The 16,409-nt window shown below is 53.2% G+C and overlaps 1 protein-coding gene and 1 long non-coding RNA gene across 3 annotated transcripts in view; one reads left to right on the forward strand and one right to left on the reverse strand.

Annotated features, from left to right (window-relative positions):
• The window catches only part of ITGB2 (integrin subunit beta 2), a 50,929-nt gene extending 38,485 nt beyond the window's left edge, over positions 1-12,444 (reverse strand). The window contains exon 1 of one of the 2 annotated variants that reach the window (XM_048869020.2): positions 12,276-12,444. In XM_048869020.2, coding sequence (XP_048724977.2) covers positions 12,276-12,278 — 3 coding nt within the window. In that variant the 5' untranslated portion in view covers positions 12,279-12,444. The remainder of the gene's footprint in view (positions 1-12,275) is intronic. The other variant, XM_048869022.2, reaches the window with a different exon arrangement.
• LOC142068594 (uncharacterized) overlaps positions 3,105-16,409 on the forward strand; it is a 32,439-nt gene continuing 19,134 nt past the window's right edge. Inside the window, exon 1 of the long non-coding RNA XR_012664477.1 lies at positions 3,105-3,178. This is a non-coding gene — a long non-coding RNA (uncharacterized LOC142068594). The remainder of the gene's footprint in view (positions 3,179-16,409) is intronic.

A 16,409-nucleotide genomic window follows, 5' to 3' on the forward strand; every position in this document is an offset into this window, starting at 1 on the left:
GAGATCAGGTGAAAGCCACTGAGACTGAGAGACTAAGGGGAAACTCAGAAGGACTCACATGCTGGGAACTTGAGCAGGAGAGCTGAAGAGAGGGGCATGCTTTGAGAGCAGAGAGGTCTTGTTTAACTGCAGGACCAGCTGAGGAAGAAGGGAACTAGCTACACAGGAGAGAGAAGGAGACCATGATTTGGAGGAGAAGGCATGTGCAGAAGGCGGATCCTGGACTCCCCAAGGGGATCCTGACCCCAACCCAAAAACACTCCAAGAGGGGTGAGGAAACTGAGGTGGAGAAATGTGTGTAGGCATTTATGGATTTGTCTAGATCTGTATATTTCTTATGCTAGCTAGATTAATGCATGACTGGTTTTGGGGAACCCCTACAAAGCCTCCGTGTCTGTCTCCTTCCATTCTCATGTGTCCCTGAAGAGGTGAACTGAAAACCCGGAGGGCTCACAAGGTTGGAGCTCTGGGAAAGGGTTATGTGCTAAGCTACTGCGAGGCTTGTGGGGGCCAGCACTTGTCCTGGGGGCAGAGGGCAGCTGGGCTGCAGGGTCTCACTTCTGTGAAGGGGTTACAGACAGAGAGCCTGTGCCCCGCCAGAGAGGCTATGGCAACCTACTCAGAAGCAAAGGGTCACACAGGTCTGGCCTGCTGGCACCCAAACCCCGCAGCCTGGTGAGTGTGCAGCGGGGGGAGGGTTGTGTGACACTCACCCTCCTGCAAAGCCTCAGGGCAGCAACCAAAGAGGAGCAACCGGAACAGGGGAAAACAAAAAAGCAAAAGCCACCAGTCCTGGCAGAGGCAGAATCTGCTCTCAAGGCCCTAGTGTCAGTGGTATGTAGCTGCTCACATGGCATGGGGAGGGGGTGCCCGTGAAACATCCCCGAGTTGTTCCCTCCCATGGGTCCCATAGACCATAGAATCATAGAATATCCGGGTGGGAAGGGACCTCAGGAGGTCATCTAGTCCAGCCCCCTGCTCAAAGCAGGACCAATCCCCCACTAAATCATCCCAGCCAGGGCTTTGTCAAGCTGGGCCTTAAAAACGAGGGTTACCATGCTTCAGTTCCCCAAAAGAGGACACTGCTGGAGGGGCAGAGGGGGTACAGCTAGGGGGTGCTGTAGGGGTGTGTGTGTGTGTGTGTGTCCCGGGAGGGGTACCTGGAGGGTGCTGTAGGGGTGCGTGGTATCCCGGGAGGGGTACCTGGGGGGTGCTGTAGGGGTGTGTGTGTGTGTGTCCCGGGAGGGGTACCTGGAGGGTGCTGTAGGGGTGCGTGGTATCCCGGGAGGGGTACCTGGGGGGTGCTGTAGGGGTGTGTGTCCCAGAGGGGTACCTGGGGGGTGCTGTAGGGGTGCGTGGTGTCCCGGGAGGGGTACCTGGGGGGTGCTGTAGGGGTGTGTGTGTGTCCCAGAGGGGTACCTGGGGGGTGCTGTAGGGGTGCGTGGTATCCCGGGAGGGGTACCTGGGGGGTGCTGTAGGGGTGTGTGTGTGTCCCAGAGGGGTACCTGGAGGGTGCTGTAGGGGTGCGTGGTATCCCGGGAGGGGTACCTGGGGGGTGCTGTAGGGGTGTGTGTGTGTGTGTCCCAGAGGGGTACCTGGGGGGTGCTGTAGGGGTGTGTGGTGTCCCGGGAGGGGTACCTGGGTGGTGCTGTAGGGGTGCGTGGTGTCCTGGGAGGGGTACCTGGGTGGTGCTGTAGGGGTGCGTGGTGTCCTGGGAGGGGTACCTGGGGGGTGGTGGAAGTGGGTTGTACTGGGAGGGGGTATTTGTGGGGTGCTGGAGGGGGTACCTGGGGCCCCACTCCCAAGGTGGGGGGCAGTGTCACTCCCTGTCACAGAAGCAGGGCAGCTGGAGCAGACTCAGGACACAGCACCAGCTCCGTCATCGCCTCCCTGCGGGACTCTCCCCTTCCCTAGCGCTGGGAGCCGGGGCCGGGCTGGGCGGGATCCAGCAGCTGCCAGGAGGCAATCAAATGTGGATGCAGGGAAGCGGCCAGTTGGGAGGTGGACCAGTTGGTGCTCTTTCATGAACATTGGCTCTTCCAGAAGAACCTCAGCGTCACAAACTGACCGGTTAGCCGCACACCTCACTGGGAACCAGAATTACGCAGTCAGGCAGCAGCAGAGACCAAAACACCAAACAGCAGACATGGGACAGCGCTGGATTAAACGTAAACTGCTAACAAAAATACAGGGAGAGCAGCATGTTTCTTCTGCATAGTGAAGTTTCAAAGCTGTATTAAGTCAATGTTCAACTGTAAACGTTTGAAAGAAAAACCCCAACGTTTTGTTCTCAGTTACGAACAACCTCCGTCCCCGAGGGGTTTGGAACTCTGAGGTTCCGCTGTATTTCAAAAATCCGCCGGGCCAGAAGACGAGAATCGAAAAAGAAGCAATGTCTGGGAAAACCCGGATGAATGGTAACACTACCCACAGACCACTTGCTGATGACCTGTCTGCTCACACAGCCTTACTCTTCTCTTTGTTTCCAGCTCTTAAATTACATCTTAAAAAGCTAAACAAGCAAACAAACAAAAAACCCTTGAAAAGAGTTGCTAGGATTATTGTCCCACGTAGGTTGTTACAGAGAAGTGATGTGGTATAAGCTGGGAAGGCCGATGGTCTCTGTGGTTGGGAATGGAGGGGACATTGGCCAGGAGACTACACTATGAGTCACACCGTAAACATCTGAGAAGCCTTGAGCTAGCGAGTGGGCAGAATGGATTAGAACAGTCGATTGCCACACAGCCAGGATTGCAGTACTCCCAGCTCAGGGATTTGATAGAAGTGGCTGAAGTTGTGGAAGGAAAGAGATTCGTTGTTCATATAAGTTATCTCCTGCCCAGTTTCACAATGATGAGAGAGGTCTCCCACCAGTGTGTGCAGCATTACACAGCATCACTGCAGGGTCTGTGTTAGGAAGGCCACTGTAGCCATTACCTGGATATAACAAGTAGTTTGCTGAGGCCCTCGACCCTCCCTGAGGCATAAAGACAGAGCAGCGGCTGGGTGATTGGAAACTTGTCACTGGAGCCCAGCCCCTTCCCATCTGACTCCCCCATCATGTGATGTGCTTCTTCCTCTTCCTGAACTCACCCCTGCTGTTATGTACCTCCAAAGAAAACCTGGGGAAATTAGTCATATCGAATATATGTCTGAAGAGAGAAAAAGTCACTCCCTGGTAAGCAATATTTCCCAAGGCCTTTTATCCGTGGCTGATAGTGACCAGGGTGGGGTAGGGCCTGTATGAGATAAATGGGGAGCCCCAACACAGCCAGTATTTTAGAGAATCAAGGAGAACTTCCCCAGCTGGTCTTCAGCTTACGGAGGCTGGCCGTTCGTCAGATCACTCCTGAGAAGCAGCCGGCTCAATTTGCGCGAGGCAATCTCACTGGGCTCTCCTGGAGCTTGTTCCCCAGGGTTTATTTTATAAGCAGGGCTTGAAAACCTTTCAAATGTTAAAGGCAACTGCTTTGCCCCCAGAGTGGGAGGAAATTTCCTCTTTGTGTGCACTGAGGTGTTCTCACAGGGGGAAGCTGGAGTAGCTTAGGAACTCTCCATCTGGGCACAGTCACAGGGCACTGGTGTATCCTGGGGGTACACAGAAATCCCTGGCTCCTTTCATTATTCATACGTACCCTGGCATAACTCACTGCTATCAGACTTGGCTTTTTGAGGTGCGGGTGACACAGGGGATGGATCATTATGGAAAAGAGTTGTTAGCAGAGGGCTAGAGAGAGTTGTGAAGGAAGAGTTATAGGCTCTTTCCCCCGGGACTGGGTGAAATTCAGCCCTGAGCAGAGGGCAAGAACTAGGGCTCTGCAAAAGAACCAAACTGGGCACATGCTCTCTCCGAAAATGGGTGAGGCCTTTTCTTTTCTGCTTGTTTGTTATCAGAAATTCATGTCCTGTCTAGGCCTGACTGGAGAGCAAGTGTAATGGTAAGCTCAGCAGAACCACCAGCATGTAAGCTGAGCTGCGGGGGAGAGGTTTTTAGTCAGACTGTCGGAGTTCTCTCTTTCTGACCACCCGGTGAACGCCAAGTACTAACTAGCACTTAGGATAGAGGAAGCCTTTGTTAAAGATTCAACCCCCACAGCCCTACAGCTGGGGTGTTAAGAGCTGCCAGACATCCCTGAGGTGTCCCAGAAGTCTTCACATTGGCACACCAGCCATTTCTGAGGTAAAGAACAAACAGAGTTTAAAAAATTCAGGCTCTTTCTCCATCATAAAGAAGCAAAAATGGTGCCAAGCCCAGTTTATTTACAACCCTTTGCAGGTTGCTTTGAGCCCATTTTGAGGGTGTCAGTGGGATCTAGTGGGGTGCTAGCCTGGTGTGGGGGCCCTCTGCACCACAGTGCCTTTCACCCATTGTCAGTATCTTTTTTCGAATACCTGAAAAGGTTCCCTTGGCTGTGTGGACCCTGCTCCCCCTCCCAAGAGCCTGGCAGGTTTGCAGCAGTTCTTTCTGGTCCGAAAGCCATTTTCAGCTCATTTTATGTTGTAAAGACTAGCCTGGGCACAGAGTGCAGTCGTCAGCTGAGCGCCCTCCAGGCTGAGTGAGCCGCCAGCCCTGCCATCACCCACAGACGGCTGCAGAGGGGGTCAGTTTAGAGCCGTCATCTTGTCTCCTCCAGACCTTTCCTTCCTCCCTCTCCCATAACCACTCCTCAGATGCCGCTGCTTGTGTTCCCTTGCCTACCCACCAACTCGTTATCATGGGGGGGGGGGATGGGATGACTGCCCCCGCTGTTCCCTGTCAGGAGCCGGGGCAGCATTAATGGCATTGGCATTCCCATTGCTGAAGTGCCCGTCTGTAGCACTGTGGTGCCCCTTCAGCGACTTCCCCTAGTAGCAGGGGTGTGCCTCAGTTTTCTACCTCCCAGCCACTGCTGGGGCAGTGGTTCTCCACCAGAGGCATGTGTCCCCCCGGGGGGTACACACAGGCCTTCCAGGGGGTATAGCAACTCATCTCGGGATTGGTCTAGTTTTACAACAGGCCACAGGAAAAGCACCAGCGAAGTCAGTGCAAACTCAGATTTCCTACAGACAAAGACTTGTTTATACGGCTCTGTATACGACGCGCTGAAATGTAAGTACAATCTCTACAGTCCCATCGAGATATTTTAGAATTACATGGTAACCATGAGAAAGAAAGCCATTTGTCAGGAATAGTGGGCTGGGACACTTTTGTGTTGTTATGTCTGATTTTGTAAGCAAGTAGATTTTAAGTAGGTGTAACGGGGGGTACACAAGCCAAATCAGCCTCCTGGAAGGGAGACAGTTGTCTGGAAAGGTTGAGAACCACTGGGTTAGGGGAATGCCTGCTTGTCTTACATTGCACCCTGCTGATGCAGAACCATCTTTCTTGAGCAAGGGTCAGACATAAGTTGGCAACTTGGACCCTTATAGCCCTGTCTGTCAGCGGTGAGCCAAGGACCCTGACTTCATTGGGGCAGAGATCTTCCCCATAGCCTTAGTGCCACCCTTTCAGAGACTGGGCCAGGTTCAGTCAGGGGAACGGGGTTCCACCCCATTCTGCTCTCCTCCAGTTCAGTGAGACCCTGACGCTGTGCCACGTCATCTCAGGGTTTTCTGCAAAGTCAGACACACGCTCCCCATGGCAGGAGCCTTTAGGCGCTGGGAGCACGCGAAGGCACTGACTTGATGAGACACTGCGCAGGCTGGTCCCACTGCAGGCAGCTTTGCAGGAGCCCTGGCAGAAGAGAAGAGAGATCTCTCAGCCTCCCTCTCTGGAGGGGAATAGAGCTGGCTGTGAGCATTGCCAAAGGGACTACCTCATGGCCTCTCATTGCACTGAGAAGATCTCTGTGGTTAATGATTTCTTTCCCGTGCTTTCGGGCTGGGTTTGTGTGTGTGTGTGCTGGTCTGTGCTGCACAGGTCAGACTAGATCACTGAGCGGTCCTGTCTGGCCTTACACTCCATGACTAACAGCAGCGTCACCGACTTGCTGTCCCAAAGGCACGCCCTCACAGCTCTCCTTGGGATACCAGTGGCCTGTGGGGAGACTTGGCCCTCCAGACAGCTGACACTCACTTCCATTCCCCCATCTTTTAAACCCACAGTGTCCCATAAATCAAAAGCAATAAACACAAGAGCTTCTGCCCCACCTGGGCTTGTCTTCAGTTGCACTCTCCAGTGCCCACAGCAAACAGAACACAACTTCTGCCCCCTTCTTGGGCTCTATTCTCTGCAGACGCTTTGCCCCCCCCCCCCCCCCCCCCCCGGCCCTGCAGTTCTTCCCTGCTTTTGGTATAGAATGCTGCCTCCCGGGAGGCCCAGCTCCCCCCAAACCTCTGACCCTCACAGCTTCTTCTCTGGCGTCCTTCTCCCTGTCTGCCTCTTCCCATCTAGTGGCCTGGGGCGTAGCCTTTTCCAGGGCCTCCTCTCCAGCTTCCCCCTCCCTTCAGGGGACCTCCTCCCGCTGGCAGCTCCTTATAGGGAATACCTGTCCCTGATTAGTACTCAGGGCTGGCTGGCTAGCCACCCGCAGTGATACCCTCTTTCCAGAGCCATGTCAGTCAGTGCTCCCCTGTGATGGCCCTGCTGGAAGCTAGCCCCAAGGCACCTGTTGTTCAGTGCGATCCCCACCAGCCAGACTCCAGTGACGAACCCCTGAGCCCTGCAGGCACCATTTGATGAGCTAGGTCAAAGAAACAACCAACACTGAAATATTGCTCTTGTTACAAAAAGGGGGTTTTGTCAGAGTGCTGACGTGCAGCTTCCTCCTGAGAAACTCTGAGGAGGTGTGAAGTGCAGGCTCCCACATGCTCTCCGCACCACCTCGCATCATACCAACACTTACAGCACAGAGCAGCTCGGATCCAGAGTCGGCACACACACGGCAGGTTTGGCTGGCGGTGCACTGAGATAGGTTCACCCCTGCTGTGCCCAACCAGTGAAGGCCACAGTCCAGGGATTCATCACCAGGGAAGGGCAGGCTGGGTTTCCATCACTGCCCTCCCTTGGGGATTATGGCAAGGAACGGCTGGTTTTCTCTCTCCAAGGGGATGTAGCAGCTGCACTGGGAATGCAGTGAATCAGTGCCTCACCAGGCTTTCCCTGTCATTTGCTGGCTGCATGCTCTCCAGAAAAGGGGAACTGGCCCGTTACACCACTGTATGACCCTGACTGGGCAGATGTTCCATCTCAGGCCCAGCTGGGAGGTTACATTTTTTCACTCTCCAGTTTCCAAATATAGAATAACTTCAGCTTCACATGCACTGAATCCTGTGAAAGCTTCTTGCTCCAGAAAATGTGGGAATTTGTTCTCGCATTGTTACCCAGCCCGACGCGGCCCCTGCAAGCACACCAGCCCAAGACAGGTTTCTAAGAACTGCCAGCTGGTGTTGTGCAGTGTCTGCTCTGAGTTAAGGCTTGAGCAATGTTACACATTAATGTCTCGGTTGCATCGGTTACAACTCCAGCACACGGGGTTCTCGTCAGACATATTCTAGGGGGCATTGCTGAGTTTTCATGTTTGATTGGGATATTTCAATGTACAATTAACAAGTCTGCTCCTCTCTCACTGCCATAAGGGCCAAGGCCTTTATTCTTAAAGGTATTTAGGCTCCTAACTTGAAATCAATGGAAGTTAGGAGCCTAAATATCTTTGAAGATCTGGGCTTAAAGTTTCAGTGCCTTTTGGTAGCCACATTGCAGCATTTTGATATGACATCTCCTGGAATGTAACACGGAAGGGAAAGCTGGTGTCATTTCTCCTTTTGCTTAGTTGTGCAATGTTGAAAATTTTCCTATTAACTCCTTGCTGACAATACACAGTGCCTCTCTCTAGCATAGCTAGTTACGGGGCACCCAGGGCTGCAGGTCCTCAGAATCTTTACTGCATTGTTCCTCATAACACCCTTTCAGGAACCTGCTTCAGGGTTTGGGGCACTTCCCTTATGCACCATTCCCCGCTGACATAGGAACAATGGGTCCTAGTGGTCTTCGGAGGCCTGGCAGCCCTCGGGAGCTCGGCTTTGTGGTGGGGATAGCTACAGAGCTGCCAGGGTTGTGTTCTGTATAGGGCCCCTTTAAGTGGGCTCTCCCAAGCCAGCTGCCAATCGGGGCTGCAGTCAGGGGCAGACACGCAGCCACACACCGGGCTCTTCCCTGGAGCCTCAGCTTGTTCTTTCTCACTGGTTTCCTGAAGTAAAACACATGCTGCTTGAGAGCAGATGGCTGCTCCGTGGCTATGAAAAGCACAATGCTGTCAGGACGCAGGAGAGAGCTGCATTAGCTAGCAGCCGGGGCAGAGAGCTGGAAGCCAGCAATGGCTGCGTTCTGTTCCCAGGCTCTTCCAATTTCACTCAAGCTGCTTACCTGATGAACCCATCCCCAAGCCCCTCCCCGTAAGGTATTCTTAACCTCTCTCTACCAAGGGGCCAGCCCAGGCTCCGAGAGGGGAGGTGACTGGTCTATGGGCACACGGTATGTTGGGGGCAGAGCCAGGCTTTTCCTTCTTCCAGTCTGTTAACCTAGATCACTACACTGCGGTACCCTGCCCTGCCATGCAAGTTATTGACCCTCTCCGGGTCCAGCCTGGGGCAATAATGCTCAGCCATATGCTGCATAGTGGGCTAGGAGGAGCAATCATTTCAGCCAGGTGCAAGAAACAAAGAAGCAGGTCACACAGACAGGCTGGGGGGCATCCTCCTGGAAAGCACCCCCTCTGAGAAGGGCGTGGGGTTCCTAATGAAGAACTGATTGCACACGAGCCATGGAGAAAATGACTCCCCTAACAGTGCTCGCCTAGATTGTGGTACCGATAAAATCTCATTGAATTTAAGTGAATGGAACTGAGTGTACGTGATCTTCTGATGTATTAACAATGGACGAGCAAGTAGGAGCAGGGATTTGGTATTGCCTCTGTATTTGGCACTGGTGTGATGGCTACTGGAATATGGTGTCCAGTTCTGGTGTCCGCATTTCAGGAAGAGTATCGCACAGTTGGAGAGGGTTTAGAAGAGAGACTCACAAAGGATTGGGGAGATGGAAAACCTACTTTTATGGTGAGAAAATAAAGGAGCGCAATCTTTTGAGCATATCAGAGAGAAGGTGAAGAGATGACTCGATCAACCTCTGCAAGTACCTCCACAGAGGAAAGCTGTCTGATACTAGAGGGCTCTTTACTCTAGGAGAAAAGGCTGAATGAGGGGCTATGGCTGGAAATTAAACTCAGACAAGTTCAAACTGGAAATAAGGAGAAAAGTTTTAGTAGTGAGGGGAATTAAGCATTCGAACGGTGCCATGAGATTTGTGATGGATTTTCATCACCTGGCTTCTTTAAATCAAGATTGGATGTCTTTTTAAAAAAAACATTTGAGCTCCACAATAATTGATTGGCAAATCCCTGGGTGACATTCTCTGACCTGTAGTTATACAGGAAATCAGACTAGATGATCAGGATCGAGTGATCTTCTGGCATTTAGATCTCGGCCTCTGAACTTTTATTTCACTTTGAAAGTAGAAAATGCTATTGGAAATGTTAGGTATTGTACTGGTCTGCAATGTAAAAGAAACTGGAATAAAAATAGAGATGAAACACACAAAACCAAGTGACTTCATGACTAAGGCAGGATGTGACCGCCATGGCAAAAACCATGATATCTAGGCTCTTCTCACAAGAAGTCATGTGTTTGCGTCTGAGTACGATTCCTCTACAAATGTTCCCAAATTTGGCTGTGAGTCTGCCCTGGGGAGTTGAAGGTGGGTTTATGGGATTTTGGCTACTGTTAAATGGGGTAAAACAATGCTGACTGTAAAGTAAAGGCTATTTATCTGGCCTGCATTCCCATGACACACCACACACTGAAGCCATTTTGTTTGCCTAAATATTTCCTTTTCTTTCATTAAAAATAGGATGTTGCCCTTTTTAGGCATTGGAAACGACCTGCCATAATCCTGCCCCTGTGCTGTGTAGCTCTCCTCCCACTGCTCCTCTTCCCTCCCGGGGCCATGTGGTCACAGGCACGGGGAAGCTGCACCTTGCCAAACAGCGTTGCATGAGGCCACCCACGCTCCACCCCCAGGCCAGGCCCCCGCTGCGTTCCCCTGCTCTGCCCAGGCTGGTTGGGGCTGGCTGGCCGGCTGGCCTGCCGCAGGGAGTCGGGGCGGCTGGTGCTGGAGTGTTGCTGCCCAGAGCACCGAGGCTGGCTGCCCCGCCCAGAGCACGGGGGCTGGGGCCTCACCCCCTGGCCGCTCGGCGCTGGGGCCGGGGCCCGCAGTGGGGGTGCTATGGGCTCCTGAGGGGAGGGGGGCAGATGGGGAGGGCTGGGGCCAGGGGCTAGCCTCCCCCAACGGCTGGGTCACCAGCCGCCCCCGCATGTGATGTTGTACCGGCCCTAGACTGTGAGCTCCTCAGGGCCATGGCATTTGTCTGTAAAGGGCCCTACACATCTTTGATTCTGTATTAACAGCAAAAGTTAGCAGCGTTATTAGGTGTCGCATGGAGGAGCAAAGACAGCAAAGAGCAGGCGACCCATCTCCTTGCCTGGCTCTGCTACCTTCCCTCAAGAGGGCAGGCCCAATCCCACCAGCACAAAGGAGCCCTGGCTTAGCAGATGGCTGCCCTCGCTTCAGCAGCACTTCCAAGGAAGTTACATGAAGCCCTTCTTCAAACAAACACACAGAGCAGAGGGAAGGAGGACTTGTGGCACCTTAGAGACTAACAAATTTATTTGAGCAGAGGGCATTCCCAGACACAGCCTGTCAGAAAGTAGGAGTAAAGACTGTAGCTACCTATCAGTACATTAGGGCCAGATTGGGGCCTCTCCCTGGGGGGTGGGCTGGCGCGGTGCTCCCTCTTGGCCCCTGCCTGGGCTGAGCAGAGCCTCGCTGGGGAGCGCACGCTTTGAAGGTGACATTGACCCTGTTTCAGAGGAACAGCCGTGTTAGTCTGTATTCGCAAAAAGAAAAGGAGTACTTGTGGCACCTTAGAGACTAACCAATTTATTTGAGCATGAGCTTTCGTGAGCTACAGCTCACTGAGCTGTAGCTCACGAAAGCTCATGCTCAAATAAATTGGTTAGTCTCTAAGGTGCCACAAGTACTCCTTTTTTTTATTGACCCTGTTGTTGTTCAGACCACGAAGCTGCAGTCTGATCCTTGGGCAGCCTGTTGACTGTAATGCCACACCCTGTCCGGCTCGCTGATGATCTGGGGCTGGTTCCCAGCCCTGCCATTGTTCATTACTGAGCGTGTTGGCTTTTTTAATGTCTGCATCTGGGTTTGTAACAAACCTAAGAGCAAGCCCAGAGAGAGGGCATGCTGAAATGCTAGGCAATATTCAGACACATTGCCCTCTACAGACAGGAAGGATCAACATTTGCAAATTCACCAGTGGAAATTAAAAACCGAGAGTCCAGACAACTGGCAAATTTCTCCTTTTAGCTTCTAGGCATAGCTAGAGTGAGAACGCACAGCAATCAGATCAGAGCTCACCAGCCCAGTCTATCACAGATCGTTACTACACAGGAACAATCACAGAGCATGCTGCAAGCAGTCACCGTCAGCATCTAACCAATCTGCTGGTAAACCCTATAATCTTGGCCGTTTTCGGAGTGACAGATGCATTTCCCTGTCCTAACAAAGACTATGCACTGTTCTGTCCATGTGCACAGACTGAGGCTCCCATCCCCCACTCCCTTGTTCCTGGGCAGCCATGTGCACCAACGCAGACTGAGTGCCAAGCGGGTGTTATCAGACCAGAACGGTGGCATTTTACATCCACCCTGCTCTGCTTTACCCCCCAAAGGGCAGAGCAATAGTGCGCTGGGCCCCAAATCCTGCATCTCAATCGTCAACAATTCCACGCTTGTCTCCCCCTCTAACACGGAGCACATTCAAAAGGAAGAGCTTGGCTTTAGAAAGGGGCTCCCTGCATCCCCCCCAGTCAGTCTGAGGCGGCAGTGGGCGAGAAGCTCTGTCTGTCTCTGTAGCACCTGAGCGTGCCGTCTCCTTAGCACACCCCTGGGAGGCAGGGCAGGACTATAGCTCCCCCGCGGATGGGGGCGTGAGGCCCAGTGAGCGCTGCCCAAGGCCACCTTGGGCAGATTAGGGACCTGAACTTGGGCTCCCCCAACAAGCTTTCTGGGACACACATCGGGAGACCCCGCGTCCTTTCTGGACAGAGTGGAGTGTAACCCAAGCAATACGCTGCCATGCAGCAAGCAATGCGATGGGAAAACCCACAGACAGGCAGAGCAGCTCCCCCTGCAAGGGCATGGAAGCACCAGGAAGGAATTGTTTTTACCATACATCAAGTCTTCTCCTTGGCCCCTGGCCAGCTGTTCGCAGGCTGTTGTGAAATAAGTTGTTGGGTGTGAGGTTCCGCCTGAAGAGCAGTGAGGAGCAATCACTTGCCGGGATCTTTGCAACACGCTCTGCTGCTTTTTCCTTCCTAGTGCTGATATATAGGCAGCCTGTGCGGGACAGGGAGGAAGTGAAGAGTTGGGTGTGGGTGGGGCCAGAGGTTTTCTGAAAGTACCAAATAGCTGCATTCGAACGCCTCTAGCACTGAGTCGAGTAGTTCCGGGGGTGCGCTGCGGAGTATCAGTCAGTTACTGGGCTTGGGGCTCAGTTCTACCTCTTGGGATGTTTCACCAAGCTTAACATGCCTCTCTGGGCTGTATCACCTGGTGCTGGCATCTCCCCCCGAGACGCCGCTGCATACTGGCAGCTCCTCGGGGCAGCACGTGCTTCCCTTGGGGACTGTACATTTAGCTTGTACCTGGGGGTACCCAGTAATTGCAGGGGTAATAAACTGGTGCAGGGCACCCTCTGTAGTGCCCTACCCAACCAGGCCCAGCAGAGCAGTAAGGGCGGTCATGAATCCACCTCTGCACTGGCAGGTGTCCTGCACCCAGAGACAGGAGGCACATTAGAACTGCTGCTTCCCCACACAACCCCAGAGCCTGCAGGAAACCCTTCCACCCGGAAAGGGATCGCGTGGAAATGTAACACTATTTTCAATACATGACATGATCACAACACACCGGGTGCTGCCTGGCTCCGCACTGACACCCAGGTGAGGCTGGAGCAGCTGGGTTTCACCTGTAAAGCCCTCACAGACCCAGGGCCCAGGGACTGAGAGACGTTTGCCACGAGGGCTGTGCTGACAGTGGGTGCGGACTGGCAGCAGGGCATTCTCAGGCAGGGCCAAGCTAATTCCTGCACCCAAGCAGGGGCCATGTGCAGGCAGTTGACGCCTCCCCAGGGCTGGGGCTGCATGGACAGTCTGAGCCCCTGGAGCCGACTGGGGTAGTGCTGGGGGCTTCCCTTGGCCACGCCTCCTCTTACCACTGGGCTGGCCCTGACATGCCCCCACCACATCTCCCGCTCTGGGGCTTGTGGTGCCCTTGGCAACTTCCAGAGGGCCCCTGTGCTGGGCATATTGCCAGGCGCCTCCCCCCCTTTGTATTGGCTAGGCTGCGGCAATCACAAAGCCTGGTGAAGGCTCCTCGGCTTTGAAATGTACCTTCCCCCTCACTTCCTAAGTCAACAAGAACCAGGGGGTAGCCAGGTGCAGGGCAGGCTGTGATGCAAAGGTTTCCCCAGGCTCTCCCTGGGGTGGAGAGTGGGAGGAGTAGGCTGAGGGCCTAGGGGGATGCGGGAGGCTGGGTTGGGAAGGGGGAGCCCTGTGTGCAATAGAGAAAGTTGACCGCCCCCCAAAAGCTGGAGATGTGCGCAGTTATCAGTGTAAATACCTTAGAGCTACTCCACTCGCAGGACGCCCAGAGAGATGGGGACGAGTGCTGGGCAGTGCATGGATCAGAGCAGCACGCAACGTCCCGCTCTCCGGTGGTCCTAGGGGGAGACAGGAGTGATGGCAGAGTGGTGGGAAGAACCAGGCACGGTGTGCGATGAGATGGGAGAGATGGGGGAGAAAAGCCTGCCTCCCGCGTCCCCCACAACAGGACGGAGCTAGAGGCATGGCCTGAGGGGCAGACCGAGAAGGCTTCTGTGTTTTCTGCAATGAGGAAGGAGATTACCACAGAGTCAGGCTTGAAACAAAAAGTGCTAAATCACTGTGAGAACGCCCAAATGTCTGATGCAGCCAGTCTGAGGCCACCCTGATCCCAAAGAATTCTCTCCAGCATGGAAAGCCACAGTTCTCGGAGTTAAACCTGGCAGATGTTGCCTTACTATTTATCCAGCACCAGTGATGTGCTTGGACAAATGTGGATGCATAAAAGCACTGGCTTTCCACCTGGCCCTGGGAGGCACCGGAGGTGTCCTTAAAGGCAGATAGGAAAACACCTGCCTTACCTTACCCCTTAGCCAAAGCCCCTTGGGTTACTGAACAGCATGAGCTGTGTATGTCATAGCCTAACCCTTGTGTTGCTCCATGCTAAAAATGCACCACACTGAGTTTGGAATCAAGTTGCCATGTTAATCGATTGCAGCCCCGTGCCTCCCGGAGAAGCACCTCACCCTCCACACGCGCAATCTGTCGTACACAAACTCTGCTGCAGGTAGTGTGGAGGAACAATCGCTCTGGTGATAATTAACATAGCACCGGGGGCACTGCTCCGGAATTCGGTGCGTTCTCTCCATTCCTCCATTTGTCTGGAGGTGGTAGGCGGATGAGGGGCCGGAGCAAACTGCTAATATTCGGAAGGGACTCCTGCCAGAAGCGGGACATGAATTGTGGGCCACGATGTGCTCTGGAAGACCATGAAGATGAATGACGTGGTCCACCCAGAAATGGGCAGTTTCCTCAGAGTGGGGAAGGCTGGTGCAGGGAACAAAGTGGGTCATCTTGGAGAAGTGGTCTAGTGTGGTCAGGAGTATTATAAATCCGTTTGGTTTGGGTAGTTCCTCTATGAAACTGAGGCTGACAACTGCCCAGGGGCTGGATGGTACCTCGAGGGGCTGCAGGAGGCCAAGGGGTTTATCTTTAGCATGGGCACGGGTGTTATGGGGGCGATATAGGTCTGTATTGTGGCTCGCATGCAGGACAAGCTGCTGGGTCTTGGTACAGTCAAAATGCCCAGCCAGGGGGAGTTGTGACAGGCTTGCAGAGCTGCGACTGTTGGAGGCCAGGGGGAGACATAAATACGTTCTGTCACATAGAATATCCCATAGTGGACATTGGAGGCCTCCTTGTTTAGCACTTCCAGTTTGTCATGGTGGACCCCTTGGATTACGACCAACCAGATCAAGGCAAGTAGGTCTTGACAGGATGTCCCACAGAGAGAGTTCCAGATGCTTGAGGCTTTGGGGCTCGGGCCTTTAGGGTCAGCAAGGTCTGGGACAGTGAGTGGCCTTTTATTTTTAGTTCCTGGTCAAGAGGAAATAACAAAATCGAAGTGTGAGAAGAACCGAGCCCACTGAAGCTGATTAAGGGCCACTGACTAAGGGCCTTGGCCCTGCACAGATAGGTCTTATGGTCTATATACACCTGGACCAGGTGGCAGGCCCCCTCAAGATAGTGGCACCATTCCTCAAAGGCGACTTTAATCACAAAGAGCTTCTTGTCCAGGACTTCATAGTTTTGTTCTGTGGGGGTAAGTCTCCCGGAGGAGGAAAGGCACATGAAAACAAGACCTGTTGGGGGCCATGCCTTGGGAAAGCACTGCCCCCATAACCACGTTGGATGCATCTGCTTCAGTGGTGAAGGCTAGTGTGGGATCCCGGTGCACTAGTCCAGGGCAGAAGTGAATGCAAGTTTTAGCCATTCAAAGGCTTGTTGAGTCTTGGAAGGCCAGTGGAAGTTGATGCTCTTGCAGAGCAGAAAGGTGAGGGGGGAGATTCGTTCCAAGAACCTCGGAATGAACTGATGATAGAAGTTAGTGAATCCCAGGCAATGCTGCAGGTTGTGAATGTTCCAAGGCACTGCCCAAACGAGGACTATCCTCACCTGGTGTGGGTCCATCTTGACACCCTCTGGGGACATGAGAAACCCCCAAACTCTACAGAGGACTGGTGAAAGACACACTTTTCTAGCTTGGTCTAGAGGACGTGCTAGCATAGCCTTTGAGGACAATACAGACAGGCATGGTGTACCACCCTGTGTCATCAGTGAAAACAAGTAAGCCATCCAGATATATCACTACGTACTGGTCCAACATGTCCCTGGCAGTCATGAAAGCTATAAGGCCTGTGATTTCCCCAGAGTTCTGTCCACTCATGCTAAGCTACCTTCCCCAGTGCCCTGCCGTAGCACAACCCAGCATTTGGCATATAAGCAAATAGGAAATTTGTCAAAATCAAGATACATTGTTCTAGGCCCGCTTAGTACAAGCCAGAGAGGTGCCTTCACTGACCAGTACCTGGAACGCTCATATCCAAAACAAAGACAAGGAAGGAACAGAACATGAAGTTGAGGAACTAGGACACACTCATAGGTGGGATTTCAGTGATGTGTAAAGAGTTTTGTAATGTG

The sequence above is a fragment of the Caretta caretta genome, chromosome 11, assembly GCF_965140235.1.
Source record: "Caretta caretta isolate rCarCar2 chromosome 11, rCarCar1.hap1, whole genome shotgun sequence".
Lineage (NCBI taxonomy): Eukaryota > Metazoa > Chordata > Testudines > Cheloniidae > Caretta > Caretta caretta.